At 33.8% G+C, this 25,237-nt stretch overlaps 1 protein-coding gene across 3 annotated transcripts in view; it reads left to right on the forward strand.

The window, feature by feature from the left end:
• Positions 1-646: 646 nt before the first annotated feature.
• Kcnt2 (potassium sodium-activated channel subfamily T member 2) overlaps positions 647-25,237 on the forward strand; it is a 345,157-nt gene continuing 320,566 nt past the window's right edge. For all 3 annotated transcript variants that reach the window (XM_076831490.1, XM_076831491.1, XM_076831492.1), the window contains exon 1: positions 647-741. In XM_076831490.1, coding sequence (XP_076687605.1) covers positions 647-741 — 95 coding nt within the window. The remainder of the gene's footprint in view (positions 742-25,237) is intronic.

A 25,237-nucleotide genomic window follows, 5' to 3' on the forward strand; every position in this document is an offset into this window, starting at 1 on the left:
AGGCTCATTGGCTGGGCCTCCAGCAACAGCTCCGAAGGACTCGTGCGGGGAGAGCCGGGTTGGCGGCGCCTGGGGCCAAAACCCCACCGGGTTTCCTCCTGCCTTCCCTGGGCCGTGCTGGTTGCACGCCCTCCCCGGGGACCTGCAGCCCCGAGGATGCCCTAGCTGGAGGCTCTTTTACCTGCCTTTAGGAAAGTGCCTCACCTTCTCGTGGCACTAACTGCCACCCCTCTGCCCTCTTCCTAGGCACCGCGCGTTTTTTTCTTTTTTCTTTTTTTTCCCGGAGAAGTAACTTTTGCATCCCGCCTCCCCCCCCCCCCCCAAGTCCTGGGGACCAGAGGCGGTGCCGAGCCTGGGGGCGGTTCCTTGGCAGCATTGATTCTAGTCGGAGCCAGACTTTTGCTCCAGGGCTGGGTTTGCATCATCCCATCACACCCTCGGGAGAGAGGAGCCAGCCCCCTTTCCAGCCTCGGCTTCCGGCGCTAAGCCGACCCCTCCCCCTCCAGTCCCCTTCCCCTCCTCGCATCCCTCTTTCTTTTGGCCTTAGCCTTTTACCCATCTCCTCCCTCTACCCCCGCAACATCTTCTTTCTTTCTCCTTCCTCTCCCCCTTTTGTTGTTTGATGTTTCCCACTCTTTGAGGAAGAATGGTTGATTTGGAGAGCGAAGTGCCCCCTCTGCCTCCCAGGTACAGGTTTCGGGATTTGCTGCTAGGGGACCAAGGATGGCAAAACGACGACAGGTGAGTGGCGTGGTGCAGTGTTGTTCTGTAAATACTGCTGAAAAAGGGACGGAGATTGGAGGGCTGGAGAGGGGGATGGAGAGAGCCGAAAGGGAGACGGGAACACTAGGCGAGGGAGTAAAAGGGGCTCTGACACGTCTCTCCATTTTGACTCTATAGAGCCAGTGCTATAGATGAGGAACTCTTTGCCTTTCCACTTTCTTATTCTTGCAATGCATTTATTGCATTTATTCCATGCTTATTCTTTGTCTGTCTGTGCTTTCCTCGGGTGTGTATAAGGCTGGTATCAGAGGTACCAGCATCCAAATGGCACGCAGTATCAGTGCCCGAGAATTTTCACTGTTTTTCTTAGGTGTGGTTAATCCATCTCAAAAATTTATCCAAGTTGATCGAAAAAGCACTTTGGAAACTTAAAATTCCCTGCACCTATTCCCTTATTTCTTGTCAGCTTTTTCTTGACTAGGTGTCTACTTGTCAGTAGGAATTTTATGCTGTTTAAACATTTTGAGTTCTAGGTAGACAGTTGGTTTTATATACTTAACAGGTACTTGGTGGAAACAATAACCACTGACCTAGAAAATATTTACTTTGAACAGGTAACTGTGACTGATAATGATGTCTCTATAGCATGATGCCTTTCTATGATTAGTATAATTTTAACCTAAACAGTTTGTCTCAAAATAAAGTTTCATAACTAGAATAATTATGAGGAAATGTGTTTTTGGAATCGCACTGCTGCTTTGTTCAGTTGAACTTATGAAATTCCTCTTGGTATCTCTGTCTCATTATTTAAAGAGCACTGTGTTTCATTGAATTCAGTATTTTCTGGAATAGCCATTTCATGTATCATATGCCACACATGTTTTTAAAATAATATGTGTGCTAACTTAGCTCTGAGTTCAATTGAAATGCTTTCCTGAAGTTCAGTTTGGCGTTAATGTTCTGTTTGAATTAAATAAAAGATCCACTATTGGTCCAATTAGGAATCCCCCTGCAGTCACACTGTGCAGCACACCTTTCTTCCTTTCCTTACCTGCTGGACTTCCAATGTTAACTCCTAATCCAGTAACTGGGGACTTTATCTTGGACATCAGTTATGAACATCTTCCTTGATCTCATATTACTAATTTAAAATGGATACTTTGTAGAGGATAATATTTCAATTAAATCTCTTCTTTTTAGCAAAAATGCATATGTTGGTTAAAAATTTAATGAAGAAATAACATGAGGTATTACTCAGTATGCTTGTGAATTAGGGTATTCTGGTTAACTGTATATAATTACAAGAATATTTAAACAAGTTTATAATGCTAATTGACATGTAGATAAACTGTATTGGCTTAGTTAAATGATTGTTCAAAGGCAGATTAATGTTTATTGAAATTGAATTTATATTTATTTCAATACCTTAGAATCATCAAGTAGAATGGAAATCTTCATTGTAGATAGTGTGAGGTGGGTTGACTACAAGAAGGGCATACTTTGGCCAAGGTTTGCTTTTTAGTGTAATATCCAAGATGTTAATTATTCATGTGTTTGGCCTTATTTTTTTTAAGGATGTTGCAGATAATGTCAGTAGTTAAGTCTTTTGTTTAAATAGGACCTAAAGAAATCACTGATATATTGAAAAGTTTTGCACAGTCATTTAAAATTTCTACTGTAATAGAACTTATGCTAGCCCAATTTTTAACTTAAAAATTAAGCCACATTTACTACACAATTAAATATTAAACATTTTAAAATGTTTGACCATTTGAAAAGATGTAACTGATTTTGTTGTTTTATAAAAATTAATACTGCCAATTGGGTTCCAAACTAAATCTTAATTGTTAATCTTTGAAGGCAAGATCCTTAGAGACACCCAGATTTCAATCTGACTGAGAAGTCTTGAGAAACTAATTTAGCCATTATGAGAGGCAGTGATTTTATTTTTGTAGTGGGAATATATGCCTCATAAATATCTATCTCATAAAATTGTGACAAGAAGGAAGGAGAGGCACAGGACTAACAGTTGGTACTAAGACTGCCAAGTGCTTTACTGTGCTGTGTGTTATCTCAGTCAATTCTCAGATAATCCCTGAATTGTAGGTATTTTACAGAAAAGGAAACTGAGATTCTAGGAAATCAACTATTTGTCTTGGTTCATATATCTTAGGATAAATATGACTTGAGCTAAATTCTTTGTGACTCAAATTTCTCAAGAAACTCAAAAAAAAAAAAAAAGGGAAACTTTTCAGTTTTTCCCCTTAACTCATTGAGTTTGTGACAATAATATTATAGCACCTAGCATGATTCATTAAATATTGGTTCCCTTCTTCACTTCTGATTTGTAGTTTGAATTTTTTTTTCTTCCAGGATCCTAAACTAATTTGCAGTAAGTAAAGCCATCTCTTTTATCTTTAATAAGGTGAAAGATTCCTCTTTGCAATTAAGTCTGAGTAGCAATCTTATTCTACTCAGTTATCATCTTGGATGGATTTCCTACAGAGTTGAACACGGAAGACTTTTAGATATGAGTAGGTAGACAGCTTCCACCAACTGATTCTGTAAGTGCTCTGCTCTTGTTCCTTATGCTACTTTCTATGAATGCTTTTTTTCTGAGGTTCTCTCTCCCCTGCTAACTTCAAAAGCATACTACACCTAAATATTGGAGAGCAAGCCAAAGTGCCCCTGAATAAGTAGGGAATTGTTTAATATATACCTCAGTTACCTTGCTCCTCAATTGAGATCATTCTGAAGCCTGTTCTACCTGGTGTCCAAGAGGACTAAGCTCCAGGTTTTCACATTGATAACTGGCTTAATACTTTGAGTTTGCTGGTTTGGAACACTCCTTTGCCCTACTATTACTTTCTGGAGTCAATGCCTTAATAAACTTCTTATTCTCCAGTTTTAGCTGAAGTTCCACTTCTGGGGGGATCTGAATCAAGGGGTCTGTCTTCTTCATTTAAAGTTGCATACTACAAAGGATGGGGGAATTGAGTTCCACTGTGAGAAGACAGAAACTTTCTACTTGATACTTGTTTTTTGAATTTTAAGCTAAACTTTAGTAGAATATGATTGATTGATGTGAAAATAAGTGAGGCATATGATAAATGAATGGAAAGGCGTTGTGAAAGAGAAAATATTGATGAGCCTTTTAGGATACAGAAAGTGCATATTCCACATCATAGACTTTCTTTGAAACAACCTTGGATAGATAGGTCTCCTAAATTTATATTGTGTTACCTTTTGGTAGGTAAACATATCCTCCAACACATATATGTAATAAATGAATAAAACACACATATACACACATATATAGTATGTGTAACAAATATGTATTGGATATTTAATATATTTAATGGATACAGATGTATTATCTCAGTGCTATCCTTATATAACTACCTCTACTTTAGTTGCATTCTGATATCTGAGTAGAAGGAAACTGAGTTAGACACAGCAGTGCAGAGAATTTAGCATGTGGATACCATTAGTTCTAGGATGCCATGAAGTAAGTTTGAGGGCTGCTAAAGGATCAATTACTTATGCCTTCGGGATGTCTGCTATATCAAATGTACATATGATGCACGTTGATTTCTTTGGCCTCCTGAGTTAAAAACAAAAATCTATTACAATGCTTTAAATGTCTTTAATGGCCATTTATCCATTCGGTAATACTTGAATGCTTGCTGCATTTCAGTGCCTCATTAAGTTAGGTTTGGAAAAAGTGCAGAAATATGAAACAGGGCTTCTAGCTAAGGAGGTGGCCTTCGATGTAATTAGAGGTGAATTTTCCCCAGAACAATGGCAGAGTTGTTTATGTTATGATGATGTCCTTGTACAATTTCTCTTTTAAGACTGTCAAGAAAATCCTTGATTATTTGTAAATAGTATATTCAGCATTTGCTTGAAAATAAAGTAGCCAAAGTCATCACATGAGCAATGGCTCAAGGTATTCAATTTATTTTGAATATGATATTTAGTTTCCATTGTTATCCTATGGTTGACATATGAGTAGAGATAATCTAGCTGATTTCATATGGAACACATTCTTTGATATGTAGACTTATTGTAGTATTAAAATCTATTGTTTTTTTGTTTTGTTATTTGAATGATTTATAAAATAACAGAGATTTGGAGTATTCTTGTGCAGTTAAAGATAGATAAGTGTCAGGTTTTTAAACACCTTCAGACAGTTAATACAAACCCTTCTCCTCTTTCACCATTGCTTAGTAATTTTAAAGTTTAGAACACATTGCACTTCATGTGAATAAACTTTCACAATTTCAATTACGGTCAATGGATCATTCTCACCTGTAGTTTTAAAAGAGTAGGCCATTTATTTAGTTAAGACCATTCTCATTTTTGAAAGCCAGATCAATGGTTTCAACTTCAGTAATTTTAAGTATATCTCTCAGGTTTTATAGCAGCGTTTAAAAGTAATGCAAGTAAGTTCCCTAGGATTAAAACATAAAAGGATTTGAACAAAGAGTACAAGTCAATTAACAACTTAAGAGGTATTGTAAAATAGAGAAAATATTTGAATAGCTTTTGAAGTATGTGCAATTTTACTTATTATAGGTTGCAAAATATATTACTGTATGTAGTAAAATTAAGGGAAGGGGTTTTCCATTGGCATATGGGACAAATTTTATCTCCCAAGATAAATTATATATTGTTTTGCAGAGTAGCCATTTATCATGGAGTATTTTTTCTAAGTTTGCAAGTTCAGGTCAATAAATATGCTTTTAAGATATTTTGAGTGCCATTAAAATGAATAAACTTTTTTTCCTTTTTACTATTTAGTTGCATAATGGAATTACCCACACATATGCAATAACTGTAAAAATGATTTAACATTTATTTTTCTAAAAATAATCTAGATAATTGTGTGCATTTAACACTGTCAGTTATACTAAGATCAATTTTGGTGAATAAAGCAATAAAAATTAGCAACTGAGGTAGACATTGGTGCCAAAGACCCTTTAAATATATACAATGTAATTCAAAAAATTCAGAGAAAAATATAATGATGATTACTGTTTTTCAGTAGTTACCAAAATTTGACATTCATATATTATATAAAAATAGGATCCTTTCCCTTTGATCAACTCATAAAAACATTGAAATGTGGGTTTTCAAGTTAGTTAGAATTTATTTTAAAAGTTTAACTCCATTTAACCACTCTCACATACCCACTTTCTGTATTTAGATATGTATTAGTAATACCTGAGAATCTTGCACTTTCAACTCTGAAAATATGTCTACATGTAATAAGACTTGGACTGGGGAGTTTAGAATGCAATAATATAAATTTCTGCTTAAGATTTGTAACAACACTTTCCACTAAGTAGTCACCTGCAGCTTCAAATGGGTGTTGAGGATGGATGCAAAACATAGTGATATCAAAGGAAATTATTTCACTAACTTAATTCTACCAAAATTTTAAAATACTTTTTTTTCCTTCTCTGTTATTAATATAAACTTCTTAACATTAACTTCTGCAGAAATAGATTTAAAAGAAAATATAAAAAAATATACAAATGAAGGCTAAATACTCTTAGCTAAGTGCTCTTCATTTTTGAAATAAAATAAAAATTAAACAATATATGTATTAACATATACCAGAAACTAGATCATGATTTTATTTCTTTGCTGACGTTAGCACTGAATATTTCTGTGGACTGTAACAATTCATGTTCTTATTAATTAAACTGTTTTAGAAATTCATAAATCATTTTGTCATTGATGGTCCATCTGTTTTTTTTTTAGTGTATTTATGTGTTGCTAATGCCATTTTACTTAGGCACCAGGCTTGTCTAATCTATCTTTGGAAGTAAAAAAAGAGTTTTATACAGTGAAATTTAACCAGTTGCTTTATGTGCTTACTATATGAGATTACATCAGTCTGGGTGTCATCCCCACTGTCCAATACCCCCACCCCCACTGAGGATGGAACCCAGGGATGTTCTACCACTGTACTGCAGGCCCTTTTTATTTTCTGAAGCAGGACCTCACTAAGTTTCTGAGGCTGACCTTGAATTTGCTATCCTCCTGCCTTAGCCTTCTGAGAAGCTGGGATTATAGGCCTAGTCTGTCTGGCCTTTTCTAAGTAACATTTAATATTCTTCATCAAGATTTTTTAAAAACTGAGACTTTTCCTAAATAATTAAATTTTTCTCTGCAAAAGTAATCAAAACCAAAGATAATGATCCAGCAAGACAATTCATTTCACTTTTGACATTCCTTGATTGCATATGGGATTATGGGTATATATATAAATTTGTATCAGGAATAGAACCCAAGGGCACTTAACCATTGAGCCACAATCCCAGCCCTTTTTTCTTTTTTCTTTTGAGACAAAATCTTGCTAGATTACTTGTGGCCTCTCTAAATTGCCAAGGCTGGCTTTGAACTTGCAATCCTCCTGCCTCAGCCTCCTGAGCCACTGGGATTACAGTCATGGGCCACCATGTTTGGCCATATGGGATATTTTTATGAATCACCAAAGGATCTTAATCATTAGATAGTAATCAAGCTGCAGTTTATGAAAAGACATGCAAACATTGTGAACTCTAGTGAACAGAATAAATTATGTCCATATTGATAGCAGTATCTCCTCAAGTTCTTTGAGAATAGGATAAATATGAATATAGCTATCTTATTGAAGAAAGAGGATTTTTTGATAAAATGGCTAGGAATAAAAATGTAAAATGAGTCAATTCAATGTGGTAAACCTGAAAGTATATTGAAATAGATCAATGTATATGGTCAGAAAATTGGTACAATTGATATAAAATTGGTGGATGACCATCATAATAAGCAGGTTAATATTATCTTTGTATTAGTAAAGTCAATTCTATTTTTGCTAAATAACCTCTCCCAGAAGAAAATTCTGACAGAGTTGTGGAGAACTGGGTCTTTCTCTTTTCAAAGTTAATTCTAACCCATATAAAAACATACTATAGAAAGCTTAATCCCATTGGCATTATTCCTTTATATACATTAAACAACTACCAACTATGAAGAAGGACACTAATTAGTAGGGATCAAATCATGAATGGAATGGATCTAGTTCTGACAACAATGAAATTTGCAGTAGTAAAATCAGACATTTTTTTTTAAATTGCAGAAATAGACTTAAATATGATTTTGATTTGCTACAGAGGAAAATTGCTAGATGCTGTGAGAAGGCAAGACCTTGTTTAGTCCATCAGACTAAACAAGTTTTTAAAGAAATCTATGCTAAGGATAGGAAGATGTTAATAGGTGAAATAGGAAACAAACATGTCAGGCTAAGGCCAGGTTGTTGAAAGGGGCAGCACAAGGAGAGAACAAAGCATTTTCAAGGAACTGAGGAAAGTTGGGGGTCTTTGGAGGTGGGTTCTAGAGTTCAGGAGACAGGTCTGAGCAGGAGAATGAAAAATAGGGTTTACATGGAACTTCTTACTGGAGTCTTCCATAGTTAAAGAATATGGGGGGCAGGGTTGGAGTTCTGCCAAATTTGATCCTCGGTTCAAAGTCACAATTGCTCAGGTGAAGTTGTAGGTGGGCTGCAAGTAAAGGCAGGGAATCGCTACCCTTTTGCATATTGATTGTGCTTCTCAGGTGTAGATGTATAACCAGGCCCAGAAAATTCTGGAGAAGTGGTAGCTATATGAGAAGTTATTAAAGTTGCAATTATATGACCAAACTATGTGAACAAATATGCATAGATGTGTATTTTACTCTTGCAACTAAATAAAATATAAAAACTGTTAATCTGTCAAGTACTTAATGTAATCTGTATTAAATATTTAAAGCTAATATACAGTAATGTTATTTTATTCTAATTAATGTAGAAATCAAAAAATGTACCACTAATCAGAATCATGAATTTTCCTTTGTCAGCTAAACTGCATTATTAATTTCTCATTGCCTAAAACAATCATTAATACTGGCAACTATTCAAATATTATGTATTATGTTTCTGTAGTTTTCTTAATTAAGGATTTGTATATTAAAGAACAAAAACTACAATTCTTTGGGAGCTACTGTTTCCTCACATATCCTATATCTAGCCATCTCTATCTCGCCAACTTAAAGTTTTGCTCATGTATAGTTGATCTTGTAATTTGTTCCAGAATCTTGATATTGGAAGATGCTGAATCACTGGACATTTGATTGCATATCTCTCATGTAGAAAAGTGATCATGTGTATGTTTGAGGCAGATTAATAGAAATCAAGATTCCACGAAAGAAAACACTGAGAATGGCACTGGATCTTTTGCATCTCATTATACAAAAAGAAGCAGAGGAGTGCATTCGATTTCTGAACTTGCCTCCTCAATAACTAGGTACAACTAGAAAAAAAATGACTCATAAAGAGTCATAGATGTATATAATTTCAAGCGAAGGAGGAACTGCTGCACATACTTCGGAAAAATAAATCATTTGTGTTAAATAAATCAGTGCACCAGTGGTGTTAAATTTGCCTCTTTTGACTAGGAAGAGGAGATTGCTTTAGAGCTGGAGGTGAAGAGGTTAGAGCTTGGAATGTCCAAGGAGCCTGAAAGAAAGAGTGGGAAAATGCTTCCAGATTGGGGAAGAGGAGTATGAGAATTAAAGGAGACCCAGAAGAGGGAGATTTCTCTTCACAATTTCAAATTGAATTTTGCACTGATGATATTTATCTTCATTTTTTTTTTTTTTTTTTTTTTTTGGACAAAGAGAATCAGGGAAGGAAACAGGAACAGAAACCAACTGTTAAGCTTGACTTATCTGCTGTAAGGGACAGTGGCTGGCAGCAGACTTCCAACTCTTGACCCCTTTCCTCTTTACAGTCTTAGCTTGACCTCTCTGCCAAGCAGCACTTCAGTGATTTCAGCATTTGCAATTATGCCACTGCTTTAAAAACTGAGAATCATTTCCCTCTGTGTATGCATTCCTTGAATTCAGACTTGTATTACTTCCAATTTTCACAGTATGTAAATATGTGTAAGAAATGGACTTTGCATACAAAGCCAAAAACCACAGTGAATCCAAGAAATAAAGGACTGCTTGTTCTTGGCTTTCTTGTATTAGACTTACACAGAATCATAATGATGAATTGTTATTACAAAGGCACACTTAACCCATCTTGTAAATCAGTGTGTGAATAGGGATAAAAGCGGATTAACACATTTCAACCTCATTTAACTCCCTGTGGGAAAACTTGTAGATTGTCCACATATTGCAAACAAGCAGTTATTAACAACAGGAGCCAGATGTGTGGTTTAACAATGGACAGCCTGCTGTCTCAGGTTTGTCAAAATTGAAATACTACTCAATCCCCTAGGAATCAGATAGGGTGATCAGCAAGCAGCCCAGGTTTCATTAAGGAGTGACGGTTATGGCTTTCATCATGGGCCACACTATGTGGTGATTACATTGGCGAAGTGTAGATGGAAATTTTCAGTGATTTGTTTGTATACCTTACCTATCTCCCAACAAATGATTTCATGTGTATTTCATCTATATCTACTGAAAATTCAGAAGATACAGTGAAAATAGATGGTAGTTTTGAATCTAGTATTTATTATTAGATGGTGAGTGTTACAAAGAGCTTAGTATGTGACAAATGTTGTTCTAGGTATGTTACATATATTATTAATGTTCACCAACTTGGAGGAATTCTATAATTTTTTTCCACTTTACAGATGAATCACTCAAGGTATAGAAGCATATAACTTGTTCCAACATATTACCCATAAGAGATAGAATCAGAATCTAATATGCTTACCAACTATGTCTGTAACATATATTAATATCATTTAATGCTCTTGAAATAACAGAAGAAACAAAATACAACAAATATAAAGACTTATCAGGACATAAAAATCACAAAATTTTTCATTTTCTAGGCCAGTGTAACAATGGCTAGTTTAAAAAGAAAGTTACATAATTTTTGAAGTCAGCAATATTTTTCAGAAGGAAACTTTTTCCTCCATAAGTGTATTGCGGTGTTCATTGAGTTTAAAAAAAATGGATTGAAGTAGAAAATTGGCAAAACAATCAAGACAGAGATTGCATGTTTATTTATTAATTTGAAATAGACTTATCATAACTAGTATCTGAGGAATAAAATAAAAATAATAGAATGGCTAATGTGAAAAAAATAGGTGAAAAATAAGTGAGATCCGAGCACACATGAATCACAGAAACATCATGTAAAAACTTTTGTTTTGTGGGCTGGGATGATGGCTCAGTGGTACAGCACTTACCTTGCACATGTGAGGCACTGGGTCTGATGCTTAACACCACATAAAAATAAATAAAAATAAAGGTATTGTATCCATTTACAACTAATATATATATATATATGTGTGTGTGTGTGTGTGTGTGTGTGTATATATATATATATATATATATATATATATATATATATATTAAAAAATCCTCTTGTTTTGGGAACTTTGGCTAGGGTCATTTCTTTGCTACTTTAGTTAATCCACAACAGTTTTCTCTCTCTTGCTGACTGAGTTCATTCAGTTCTTTGCATCAGGACTTTGAAGTTCCTTAAAATATTTGTCTACTCCCTAAAATATTTGTACCTAAGAGCAATTCATTTTTCTGAACCAGTGCATTGGTGATAATAAAAATTCACTTGCAGGGATGTTATGAAGTTTAGTAGTGATAATGCCAAATTACTTGATTTAATAAGGCTTAACACTTAGGCCAGTCTGTTTGTGTGCTTCATCTTTTCCAAAGATTTGCAGTGGTTCACAGAAATATGTGCAGTATAGCATAAAATAAACAGAAACACAGCAGAACACAAAGATAGCATGGGGAAAAGTTAAGTCAGCTGTAGAGCCAATTCCATGAGTTCCTATATGATTGCTAGAGGTGGGTCACAAAGTTAGAGGAAGAAAGAAGACATGATTAGTCTCATAGGATGAGAGACAATCTGATATTTCAGGTGAAATACAGTTTTTCCTGATGTTCAAATTTAAAGGAATTGTTCCTGTGGATCTTTGGTTAGTGTACAATGTCCTTACCTACTCTTCTATCATAAAAGAATAGCAAGTTTTATAAGGCTTTTACAACATTCTTCCTGCCAGGTGTTGGTGTAACTAGAAAGAATTATCTACTTTAATAAATCTACAGGACCACAAATAAATGCATTTCTGATGTATCTTGTAGGACGAAATATCTTATAGAAGAAAACAGGGAACATGTGAGGTTCCTGATAGATTATAAATCTTTCATGTAATCTTCCCTAAGTATTTTTAAATACATATAAATTTGATTAATATTTAAGAATATAAAGAGCTTGTAATTATAGTCTTTGTTGAAAACCTGAAGTAGAAATATAGTTGGGATTAGGATGGTCATCCTTCTATGGAGGATCTATTAAGATTCAATCAAAACACAAGCTCAAATTGTGGTGATTGTCAGTTCCTTACATAGTTTGGCATAATTAATTTATGTTCTTTTTTCAAAAACTCTCGAAGTGTCATACAATTACATATTCTACTGAGACTTGTTAATTACCATGAATTTATTTATTTATCCCAATACCTATATACACATGTTACATACACACATATATTTATGTGAATATATATACACACATCTATATCTTTATCTTCATATCTATTTCTTTATATCAATTGCATAATTACTATAACCAGCTTTTGGGTTGCTCATTTACTATATAAATGACCTCAAACTAGAACATCTTTACAATTTATCCAAAACTGCTCAGCATCACAATAATCATCCCAAATTTCCATTTCAAAACTTAAGTTTTATGTTACTTTTCAGCTTGCTTTAGTTATTGAGCTTCACCTTTTTTTCTGATAGTGTTTCATCATTTCTTATTAAAATTAGTTTCCAACTTGCCAGTGTATCTCATTATTCCAAGTATGTTTTGTGCACTCTATGTGTAATAATCTTCAATGCCCAGCTCATGACTTAGTTCAACCTGTAGGTTTTCATTATAATCTTCTTAAACATAATTTTGCCATAGAATATTTATGTTTTAAAGGCTATGCTATGCCACTAATCCTTATTATATGAAATTTAAACTGCTCAGTTGAACATTCAATTCATTAATTGACTTTTCTTCTGAAAATGCTTTTTGAAATTTAATGGCTGTAGTTATTCCCAGAACTATTCTCTCATCTTCTATACTGATGTGCATATGGGTGCCTTTGTTTTCATCATGCCATTATCCAAGGCTGCCTGTACCTCTTCACATCCCTGTCATCCCCTACTGTGTGACAAGACTCTAAACTGCTTGCAGAGTTAATAATAAGAAATTTGAAATCAATATTCAATCTATATTGAGAGTAATTCAGTATACTCAATGTGTCATTGTGTTGTTATATAGTTAGGCTCATGTTTTTGCAGGTATAACATAAAACTTTCTAGGGAAAAAGTTTTATCTTCTATTCATTTTGAGTCTTCCTACATTATTTAACATAAGTAGTTTATACAAAGGATCCAAGAATTTTAAATCTATAATATAAGCAAGATATTGCCAAAATAAAAAAGTCACAGCTATGAATATGTATGTGTACCCACATATATAGAGTATTATAATAAAAATAAGAGGTCATTTGAATTCAAGGAATTTTTTCCCCTCTGTGGAAACAAAATAGTTTTTTAATGCTCATTTTAAACTGAGGTATTGTATTTTAAGTCATTTGATTTGAAAATGTCTTTCCCATACCTAGTTTAATATTCATGACGAGCTTTCCTTTGGAAATAGCAAAGCAGAATGTGCTTCAGTCCATAATTCATACTGTGACAGTTCAAATAACTGTTAAAGTGAATTCTGAAATTTACATGGGGAGCTGCTCAGTGAAAACCATCAATCTGCTTCTGACAGCCAGCAGTGCCATTGTCCACGGGACTTGTGGAGGTGTTGTAAATGATCACCTCCATCTCACACAAAGATAGGTAGTGGTAGTAATATTTACTTGGGTGAACAAAATGGAATTTTTTTCTTTTTTTATCTTAAATCCTGTAAACGTTTTTTATTTTTCCTTATTGAAGCATAGTGCTTCTAATAGTTTAGGATCTGTTTAGTTTTTTATTGTGAACATAAATAAAAAATTGATTTCTTGAATAGAAAATATGTGAAGTGTACCCATGACAGTTATCTAAGCAAGTCCCAAGACTGAATAGAAGGCACATTATTTTAGAACATATATATTCCTATTTTTATTTTTTAATATATATTTTTTTTAGTTTTAGGTGGACACAATATCTTTATTTTATTTTTACGTGGTGCTGAGGATTGAACTCAGTGCCTCACATGTTCTAGGCGAGCGCTCTACCACTTGAGCCACAACCCTAGCTCCATATTCCTATTTTTCTAAGTACCAAGTTAGATCCTTTCCTGATATTGTTTATTCCATGGAGTGCCCACTTTAGATTAACTCTGTTCTCCTTTTAAGTACCATAAAGAAGCTTGTAAATACTCTTTTTACCCTTGCAGCCTTACTATGACATGAAATGTAGGAGAAACAGAAACTCTAATTACTCACAGAAATATATAATTAAATGTATGTCCCCAAAGAGGACTAACTAAAATGCTTATTACAGTACTCTCTGACTTGCAGATTCTATTCTGCATACAAAGTATTCCAAGTGTACTTCCTTTTAGGAAGGAAGTTCTTTGTGTATCCCAAATTATGTTCAAAATGAATTTCATTTTTTTTTGGAGGGGGGGCTTCTGGGGGTTGAACCAGGGGCACTTTACCACTAAGGAACTTCCCCAAACCCCCCTTTTTTTTAATTTTAAATTTTGAGATGGGGTCTTGCTAAGTTGCTTAGGGCCTTGCTAAATTGCTGAGGCTTGCCTTGAATTTGGGATTCTTCTGCTCAGCCACATGAGTTGCTGGGATTCAGGCATGCACCACCATACCCTTCTCAAAATGAACTTAATTCTGCTATTATAGGAAGTGGGAGTAATGTATGAGAGGTACTTGAAGGCTATGATCTCACTACTATTGAGAGTATATAGTGTGGCAGAGATAAGACACATAGAATACCTATTATGTAAACTAGAATGTGGCACAAGGGAATTAATATGAAAATAATGGAAAAAGTCTGCATGGACAGAGAATCCTGTAGAGAAATTAAATTTTATTTTTTGCAATTCATATATTATATATAATTGTAAAGGCCAGCCCAAAGTCACAATGGGTGAATCTTCCAGATCTGTTCTATAACAAAATTCAGAAAATAGACCCAATTGGAAACAACAATATATATGAAGATTGGTACCACATCTTATTGGTAGGTTGGGGGCAGACTTTAGGAGAATTTATATTGAAAAGTGAAAGAGTGTAAATTTTTTTTTCTTTTATAGCATGATTGTTAAAATGTTTTGAATAAGGAGATGATGTGATTGAAGTTATTGCTTTAGAGGAATTACTATTTCAGAAGATTGTGGAATAGTTTGGAAGAGAAAAAGTAGGGAGATTCATTAATTTAGCTACTTCAATGAGCTAAAAAATGTAGGGCATTGAGAGTGAAAATGACAAAGAAAAAAATCCCATACAGAAACTTTTGGAGGGTTGTTCAGACTTGAGAATGGATTGGGAAAAACGTTATAGGTGCTGTAAGATGAGAGGAATTTTAACAAAAGGAACAACTGTATTAGTGTTGTTTGTTGTGTTTTTTAGTGCAGTTTGGTATCATTCATTTCGATTATAAATTTCAGAGAATGAGCTTTCTAGCATGTAATTGATACACCTTCCAAAACACCCAAGAAAAGTTCTACTTAGTAGCACACTCATTTTCATTATTGACCAAACTTAATTCAGTCAAACAAGCAATAGTTAAAGTAGGACCATGGGTTATCTATTCTGATGCCTCTGAAAATAAGGTATCCCTAACTTCCACTTAGTACAGAAAAGCAAATAAGGTAATTACTATATAGCATGCTATTTAAAAATAAAAAGTATGAATGAATTAGAGTTAACAAGAAAAACAATTGTGTGATTATGTGTACATAATTTATATAATTTATAAAAGTTAAATATTGGATTTAAACTCCTTTAAATTTATTGTCTTTGTGTTCTTCAAAATATGACTGAGAAAGTGATCGGTCCATGTATACTTTATAGGAAGAAAATTCCACTACAAAGTAATTAAATACTATATACAAATAAGAGAAAATCTCTATTGATTCTTTCACTGGATAATCATAGAAAAGCCAGCTAAGATATCCTTAATAATTAATACACTCAACAAAACAAGGATTCTGAAACTCAGGGTTGACCTCGGAGTCCTAGTTTCTTTAATTTTTTCCTCAGCATCCCTTGATATATGTTGTTTCTGGCTCTTGTTCCCCTTACTCCTAAATGGCTACTCTGATGTTCAGGTACTCCATACAATGATAGAGTCCAGAGACAGAGAAGATAATTATTCTTGAATAATTCCTCTCTTAAATGTGAGAACTGCCTTGCCAGAAGCATTCCAACAGATTGATTTTCGTGTACCTTTTGGCTATAATTCTCTTAGATTCCCAGGCTATGACAAACCAAACCATGGTAAAAACAGTGAAACCAGTATGAGTAGCTTAGAATAGTTACATTATAGTCCTGGGAGAAGAGGTAGACTCAACCTCCTCTGAAGAATTTTACCATCTTAAAGAGTGCGAATCAGATTTATTTATGGAAAAAAGTGTGTGTGTGTGTGTGTGTGTGTGTGTGTGTGTGTGTGTGTGTTTTGCTAAGTGGGTAGGGAGGGATGGTAGGGATGGAATAATGGTCTCATGAGGTTCAGAAATCATAATTCTTAGTAAAAGCATACATCTTTAATCATTTTATTGTTTTCTTTCACTCCTGGGAAATAATCAGAGGAAATTATATTTTTGCCGGGATTCCTAATTCCTTTCTTGACAATCAGAATGGTCCAAAATGTGAATGTTTTGATATTCCCTTGTGGCAATTATAATGTAATAAACACTGCACCAACTTGTACCAAGCCCTTTGGAAAATTGTAAGTCACTCCGCAAAAAGATCTCAAAAAACTTAACACTCACACACACACAAATAGCCCCACTAATAAATGGGCAAAAGAACAAAGGCGACACTTCTCAGAAGAAGAATTATGAATGGCCAACAAATATATGAAAAACTGTTCAACATCCCTACCAATCAGGAAAATGCAAATCAAAACTAGTTTGAGATTTCATCTCACTCCAGTTAGAAGAGCAAACATCAATAATACAAATAATAATAAACACTGGTGAGGATGTGGGGAGAAAGGTATACTTAGACGCTGTTGGTGGGTCTGTAAGTTGGTACGCACTCTGGAAAGCAGTATGGAGATGCCTTGAAAGATTATTGACAGAACCACCATATGACCCACTTAGCCTACTCCTTGGTATTTATCCAAAAAAAAAAAAAAAAAAAAAAAAAAAGAGAGAGAGAGAGAGAGAGGGAAAGAAAAAAGCCTAAAATCAGTATACTATAGTGCTATAGTGAAATAGGCACACTGATGCTTATGGCAGTGCAACTCAACAATAGTTAAATAATGGAATCAGCCCAGGTGCTGGTCAACAAATGAATGAATTAAAAAAATGTGGTATATATACACAATAGAGTTTTACTGAGTCATAAAGAAAAATGAAATTATGGCATTTGCTGGTAAATGGAAGGAAGTGGAGAACATTACGCTAAGGGAAATAAGCTAGACTGAGGAAGTTAAGGGTTGGATGTTTTCTTTCTGATGCAGAAACCAGACCAAAATGTGGAGGGATGGTGTGTGTGTGTGTGTGTGTGTGTGTATGTAGAATCCCATGAAAATAAGGGGAGAGCAGAGGAAAGGGATGAGGAGTATTGGAAAAAGGAGGTATAGTAGAATGAAATTGACCAAATTGCCCTATGTACATTTATAAATAGACTACAGTAAATTTCACCTTTATGTACATCTATAAAGTATTAAATAAAAACTATAAATAAATGGAAGGAAGACCAGTAGAATAAAAGAAGGGGTATAGGGGGAGGGAGGAAGGGATGGAAAGAGAGAGTACTGGAAACTAAGGTGGAATAAATGATATTCCATATATATAACTATAATGCACTAATAAAATATAAAACATCATTTACTCCTATAGATATTGAGAAGGTGTGGTATTTTGGGTGCTGGGGTAGTGTATAATAGAAGAAAATATGCCTATAATCTGTGCTGTGTGAACTCTTCATTACTACCAAGTAACCTCAGAATCTCAATTTAGGAGCAAGAACTTTATTTTGCCTAAAATTTAAAAAAGTAGAGCAACCACTTGAATGGTAAGTTATGAAGCCCATATCATCCAGCCCCTTGCTGAATAGGTATTTTTTTCACCTGGTAGAGCACATTCTAAATTATCTAGAATGGTGAAGAAGAGATTGAGAGAGAGAGTTCTGCCAGCAGAGTAGGGGGAAGGCAGAGAGCTCTGGACAGCAAGGGGGTGGGTCTGGGGCTGTCATCTGACACCTGGGCCATGTGGTAACCTTGGTACTATTTCCTCTTTCTTAGAACAGGTCATTCCAACAGTTAAAATTTCTCCTCGTGATTAATATAAGTATGATATTGTCTGTGAGTAGCAGGCATCTGTTAATCACTTATGGGAGACAAGAAGTTTGAATATAGTTGTTTTCTTCCTTTCTTTTTATATTTTTGCCTATTTGGCATATTTAAAAGGAAGAAGAGTCATAACCAGTCAGACATGTGGGAGAATGTAAGATTGGCTCCTAGTAGTACACTTGGCTGTATTCCTTTCAGTAACCACTTTTCCATTTTCCAAATGTCTAGAGGACCACACTATTTTTAAAACAATAATGGCTAGAAAATTGGTTTCTTTTATTTAAGTGAAGAATTTGAGAGGAAAACCGGAGTCATTTTACTTTCAAAAGACAGCTTTAGTAAGGTTTTGTAGAGGCACATTCTAGGTAATACCTAGGACAAATTGACAGAAATCTGTATGCCCAAATTAAAGAGCTCTGTTAATGAAATGGGTTGAGTTTCATGGACTGCATATTCAATAACTGGCAAGGTAAATAAAAGGAACAGTCTGGATTTTTTTTGGAATACCTACCTTGACTCAAGAACATCAGGAATGTGCAAGTACCCAAATATAGTGTTAATGAACATGATGTATCAAAAATGCACATATTCATTATGTATGCCTTTATAAAAAAGAGAATAAGTTCTTTAATAATAATGGAGTTGGTTTTTGGCTGGATGGACCCACCAAAGATCAAGTTTCAGAAGAGAAGAATGAGGAAAATATTGTGTAAACTTACTAGAAAATTTGCTGATAAAGCAAGCAATTTTAACTTTTAATTAAAAAAAATTTGAACTTTAATTGTAATATTTCTAGACTATAAATACTATGTTACATTTGTGTGTGTGTGTATGTGTGTGTGTGTGTGTGTGTGTGTGTGTGTGTGTTGGGGGGGGGATTAAACTCAGGGCCTCACAATGTGCCAGGCAAGCTCTTTACCACTGAGGTATGTGCCCAGCCCTATGCTACTCTTTTTTTGAGAACACTTTTTAAAAATATACTTGGTACATTTTAATGTGCAAAATCTTTAAAAGAAAAGTATGTAAAATACTTTGCTTGCACATGCATATATGTATGTATATTTTTTATACTTAGTGGCTGGAAGGATTATGTTTACACAGATGGAGATATCCCCTAGACGATACAGGTTTGTCGACTGCCATTTTTACTTAACATGTTGTTAGTAGACATATTTAAATCTGTTAAGAGTTTAGTGAAATGTGTTTCTAAGTAGTTTCCTGAAAGATTATTTTTGGTAGTGTAATATTCCATAATATGCATGTGTCATATTGTTTAATGAGTTTTTATTGTTGTTGCTAGACATTTGCTTTTATGTTGATATTTTTCTTTTTTTTTTAATCTCTAATTAGTTATAGGCATCTTTGGGGTCTTGGAGATTTTTCTAAAATAAATTCCTAAATGTAAAATTACCTTGTTAATGAGCAAGAATATGAGTATAAACATTTTTAATGCATAGTTTTTAATTGTACTTCAGAAATACTGTTTCTGTGCACAATAGTTGTTTCATGTATTATTATTATTTGATAGAAATTAATTGGTTCCCATAACTATACAGCTTCTAGAACATTGTGAAATGTGCTTACATAATGGTAGAGTGGAGAGCACTATGTTACTTCTTTTTATTTTTCCATTTGTATTATTATATCACTGTGTATTTGTATTATTGGCAAAACTAAAGCCAACAAGAAATAAAACAAGGAAATTGATAAAGTAACTGCTTTTAAATTCAACTTTCAAAAAAGTAAATGCTTTAAAAAATCTCAACAAAATACTTTCGATAAGACAGTGATTTTATTTTGCTAATAAAATCTGTTTTGTTGTGTGCTAGTAAGAAAAATAAACATCACATGAACATTGCCCCCTCAGAAAAGCTAATGATGTAAAGAAATAATATCCAGGTTTTAATTTTTCCAAGTAATTTATCATATTGGTGGTCTGTTCCCCTGGGACAATAGGGCAACAGCTTTTGCTTTATATGTTTGTTGCCTTGTTTTTCTGTGTGTGTGTGTGTGTGTGTGTGTGTGTGTGTGTGTGTATGTGTGCACACGTGCACACACATGTGGCTATTTAATCCACCTTTAATCCAAATACTACAGTATACCACCTTTCAATCAAATACTGCAAATCAAATACTGCAAATACTGTATTCAAATATTCTACAAGGGTTGAACTGAATATTTGGAATATTCAAAAGCCACCTTGTCTTGAAATGGCAGTTTAGATTAGTAATAAGAAAATCTGCCTCTCACCCTGCCTCAACTGACAGGAGAGGCTTTTAAAGTATTGATTATGATGATTATGATGATATACTTTTTCCACACTATCATATCAAGGCAAGAGGAATGCAGGCATTGAACCAGAGAGCTTTACTGTTTTTGAAAAGATGAATCCATTTTTCTCTGGAGTGAATTAGATATTTGGAAGCAGTGGACCATGTCAGTGTGTTAAAGCCGGGTAATTTGAGCTGTCTTAATTTTGTAGTGGACCTTTATTTTATTTTATTTTCCATCATGTTATATCTACCCAGGCCATTACAATGTAAATTAAATAGATGGTTCATTTAATTCTAAAAATAAGTATCAAAGAGTTGGGGTTACATACACTATGGGTTATTCATGGCACTTCCTTTGTTAAAAGAGAAGATTGAAATTTAAATATAAAGTAAGAAATTTCTATATTAAGTACTTATATAAACAGGTTTCTATAAATTATTATAATTAAAACCTGTAGAGCTAAATCACATAAGCATTCAGCTAAATTAGGAGTCTGAAATTAAAACATGAAGCTTAGCCCTCTAAATAATGATACAGAATGTTAATAAATGATGAAAGTTGGCAAGTTGTGGCATTATGGTATGCAATTAAGTAATTAAAAGGGAAAGGTCAAACACTTTTTAAATGTTAGTACAGTAGAGCTTCTGAGGACGTAAACCTTTAACCAACTCTTACTGAACTTATGTCCCTCTTTCAGCATCTTGTGCAATTATTTGAAAGTGCCCTCATCTGCAAAACGTGGATGCCAATCTTATTGCCTTTGTGAGATAAAATGTAGCTCATGAAAAGTCCTTAGCTAAGTACGGATAAAAATTTCTGCTTAATAAATATTCGTTGCCATTTTGTTTTTATTTATAGTATATTGGAAATTTTAGAATACCTTGTCAGCCATTAGATGTGTCATCAATAGGTCATTTGACTTTTTGGCGAATGTAATTTGGAGAATTATTTTTGAAAACAGATTTTAATTTTATGATGTCTAGTTCTTGTTAAAATTTTATTGCAACTTTTCCACATTTAGAATAGTTCTTATATTTCATTAAGTTGCCCTGAGATAAGTAGAATTTTCATAGCCGAAGTTTATTACTATTTTTTTTTCAGAGTTCATTTGAACCACATTATGTGGTCATTGTGTGAATTGTCCATCTCCAAGTCCAAAAATTTTTTTTCTCATTATTTATAGACAATAGAGTACTGTTCACATATGAGTTCTTTTTAAAATAGTTCTTTTAAAATACTGCAGTTCGTATTTAATGTAGACACATTTTATCAACATAACAGTTCAAGAGAGGTATGTATGAAGAAAACTGTTATAATGGTAAAATTTAGTGAAAGAAATTTAGTGCCACTTAGGTTTCTTAAAAATTTTCCCTTTAATTTTAATTTTAGTAGTCTTGAAAGCTTGCCTCTTCTGTTACTCTTCTTCTGTTCCTGAAAACTCATGTCTTACAAGGTGATGGGATATTGGTTCTCTCAGTAGTGGGCTAAGAAAGTGACTCCATGATAAGTTAAATATTGCCATTAATGGTAACAGAATAGAAAACTTGGAATGGAACCACCATTTGACCCAGATATCCCACTCTTGGTCTATACCCAAAGGACTTAAAAACAGCATACTTCAGTGACACAGCCACTTCAATGTTTATAGCAGCACAATTCACAATTGCTAAACTGTGGAACCAACTTAGATGCCCTTCAATATGAATGGGTAAAGAAACTGTGGTATATATACACAATGAAATATTACTCAGCATTAAAATAAAAATAAAATTATGGCATTTGCAGGTAAATGGTTGGAGTTGGAGAACATCATGCTAACCAAAATAAGTCAATCCCCCCAAACCAGAAGCTGAATGTTTTCTCTAATAATTGGATGCTAATTCATAATGGGGGTGGCATAGGATAAATGTCAGAATTTTGGATGGGACAAAGGGGAGGAGAGAAGGGCCAAGGGGGTAGGAAACATGGTGGAATGAGACTGACATCATTATCCTAGGTACATGTATGATTGCACGAGTGGTGTGAATCTACTTCATGTACAGCCAGAGAAGCAAAAAAAATTTTTTCTGTTTGTATACAATGAATCGAAGAGTTTTCTACTGTCATATATAACTGGTTAGAACTAATAAAAAAAAAGAATGTCACACACACAAAAAAGAATACTAATGCCTATAAGAGATGTAATTCTTCCAGCAACGAGGGAGGCATAGCAAAAATGATTAAATTCCTAATATTCCTAATATTCCAAATATTATTACAAAAGTTTTAAGACTTTATGTGTTATAATTATGGATGCTTATTAATTGTGCAAATTAATAGTTATTTATGACATTTTTATACATGCATACAACATGCTATGATTTTATCCACCCTTCTGTCCTTACCTTTCCTTTGTGCCCTTCCCCTTTTCTTATAGTCTCCTTCAACTTTTATGTTGCGTGTTCTTTTTTCCCCCCATAGATTTTCACACCTGAGAGACAACGTGTGATACTTGCCTTTCTGAGTTTCCTTAACAGGATACTCTCCAGTTCCATCCATTTTTTTCCTGAAAATGACATAATTTAATTTTACTTTATGGCTGAACATTATATATCTGTTCACCTGTTGATGGGCATCTAGGCTGATTCCATAACTTTGCTATTGTGAATAGTGACCCAATAAACAGGCATGGAGGTTATCTCTTTTCCCATTGACTTTCACTCCTTTGTGTATATACATATCCAGGAGTGGTATAATTGGAACATATGGTAATTCTATTTTTAGTTTTCCTAGCAACTTCCATTTTTTTTTTTTTTCCTGAGTGGCTATGCTACTTTATAGTCTAACCAACAGTGTTAAAAAGTTCCTTTTCCCTCACATCCTCACCAGCATTCGTTATTTCTTTGTTTTCTTGATAATAACTGTATTTATGGGGTGAATTGTCATCTCATGGTAGTTTTGATTTGCATTTTTCTTATGCTTAAAGATGTTGAAAAGTTTTTCATGAATTTATTGATTAGTTGTACTTCTTTTGGGAAGTATCTCTTCAGATTATTTGTCCATTTATTGATTAAATTACTCTTTCTTTTGGTGTTGATTTTTATTTTAGTTCTTTACATATTCTGGATATTAATCTATACTCCATCTTTTCACTCTGTTGATTGTTTACTTTCCCATGATGAAGTTTTTAATTTGATGTGATCTCAATTGTTAGTTCTTTTTATTATTTCCTGGGCTGTTGGAGTCATGGCCAGTACCAAATATTCCCTTTGTTTTCTCTAGTACTTTCAAAGTTTTCAGTCTCACATTACGACATTTGATCTATTTTGAGTTGATTTTCATGTAGGGTGAGAGCTAAGGATCTAATTTCAATCTTCTTTTTAAATTTATTTTTTGTTCTTTTTAGTTACACAAGTCAGTGGAGTATAATTTGACATATTTGATGTTCACTTTTCCTAGTGCCATTTGTTGAAGAGGCTGACTTTTCTCTTAAGTGTATTTTTGGCTCCTTGGTTAAGAATTAGATAACTCTAGATGCAAAGCTTTATTCCTGGGTCCTCCATTCTATCTCACCTGTCTTCATGTCTATTTTTATGTCAATACCATGATGTTATTGTTACAATGACTCTAGTATATTTTGAAGTCAAGTATAGTGATGTGTCCAGTATTGTTCCTTTTGCTCAGGATTGCTTTGAATATTTGGGTGTTTGTTATGCTTCCACTTGAATTTTAGAATTGTTTTGCTAATTCTGTGAAGAATATCACTGTTTTTTTTTTTTTTTTTTTTTTTTGTGTGTGTGTGTGTGTGTGTTGAATCTGTAGATTGCATTGGATATTCTGGCCATTTTAACAATATTAATTCTTCCAATCCATGAACATAGGAGGTCTTTCCATCCTCTGGTTTCTTGTTCAATTTCTTTCTTCAGTGTTTTATAAATTTCATTTTAGAAGAGATCTTTAAAGTTCTTGGTTAAGTTTATTCATAATTTTGTTGGTTTTTGAGGCTATTTTGAATAGGATTATTTTTCTGTTTTCTTTCTCAGTGAATTCATTATTGCTGTATGTGGATTTTGTATTCTGTTACTTTGCATTTATCAGTTCTAAGAATCTTTAGGTGGAATCTTTAGGGTTTTCTAGGCATGTCATCTGCAAACAGGGATAATTTTACTTCCTCCTTTCCTATTTACATTCCTTTCAGTTCTTTCTCTTGCCTGATTTGTCTGGCTGAAGTTTCCAGTACTATATTAAGTAAGAGTGTTGAGCATGCAGATTCTTGTCTCATTCCTCTTTATTTTAGAGGAAATGTTTTAAATTTTTCCCCATTCAGGATGATATTGGTTTGTCACAAATAACCTTTTCTAAAAAATTTATTTTGAGGTATGATCTTTCAGTACCTAGTTTATGCATGGTTTTTATCATGACAGATAATGACATTTTTAAGTTTTTTTGCATCTATTGATGATCATGCTATTTTTTATCATTTATTCTATTATATGTTGTATTATTTTTATTGATTTGTGTATGGCAAACTAGCTTTGTCGTTGGACTAAAACCAACATGGTGCAGTAGTCTAAACATGCTGTGAGCTTTTTTTTTTTAAACTACAAAATAGGAAATTTTGTAATAGGAAAAGAGAAAAGTGCTTGATTGGTCTGCTAACTATATGATTAAGAATTCAGTAGAGCTGAGATTTATATTCTTTTCATAAAATGTT

The sequence above is a fragment of the Callospermophilus lateralis genome, chromosome 13 (assembly GCF_048772815.1).
Source record: "Callospermophilus lateralis isolate mCalLat2 chromosome 13, mCalLat2.hap1, whole genome shotgun sequence".
In the NCBI taxonomy this organism is placed as follows: Eukaryota; Metazoa; Chordata; class Mammalia; order Rodentia; family Sciuridae; genus Callospermophilus; species Callospermophilus lateralis.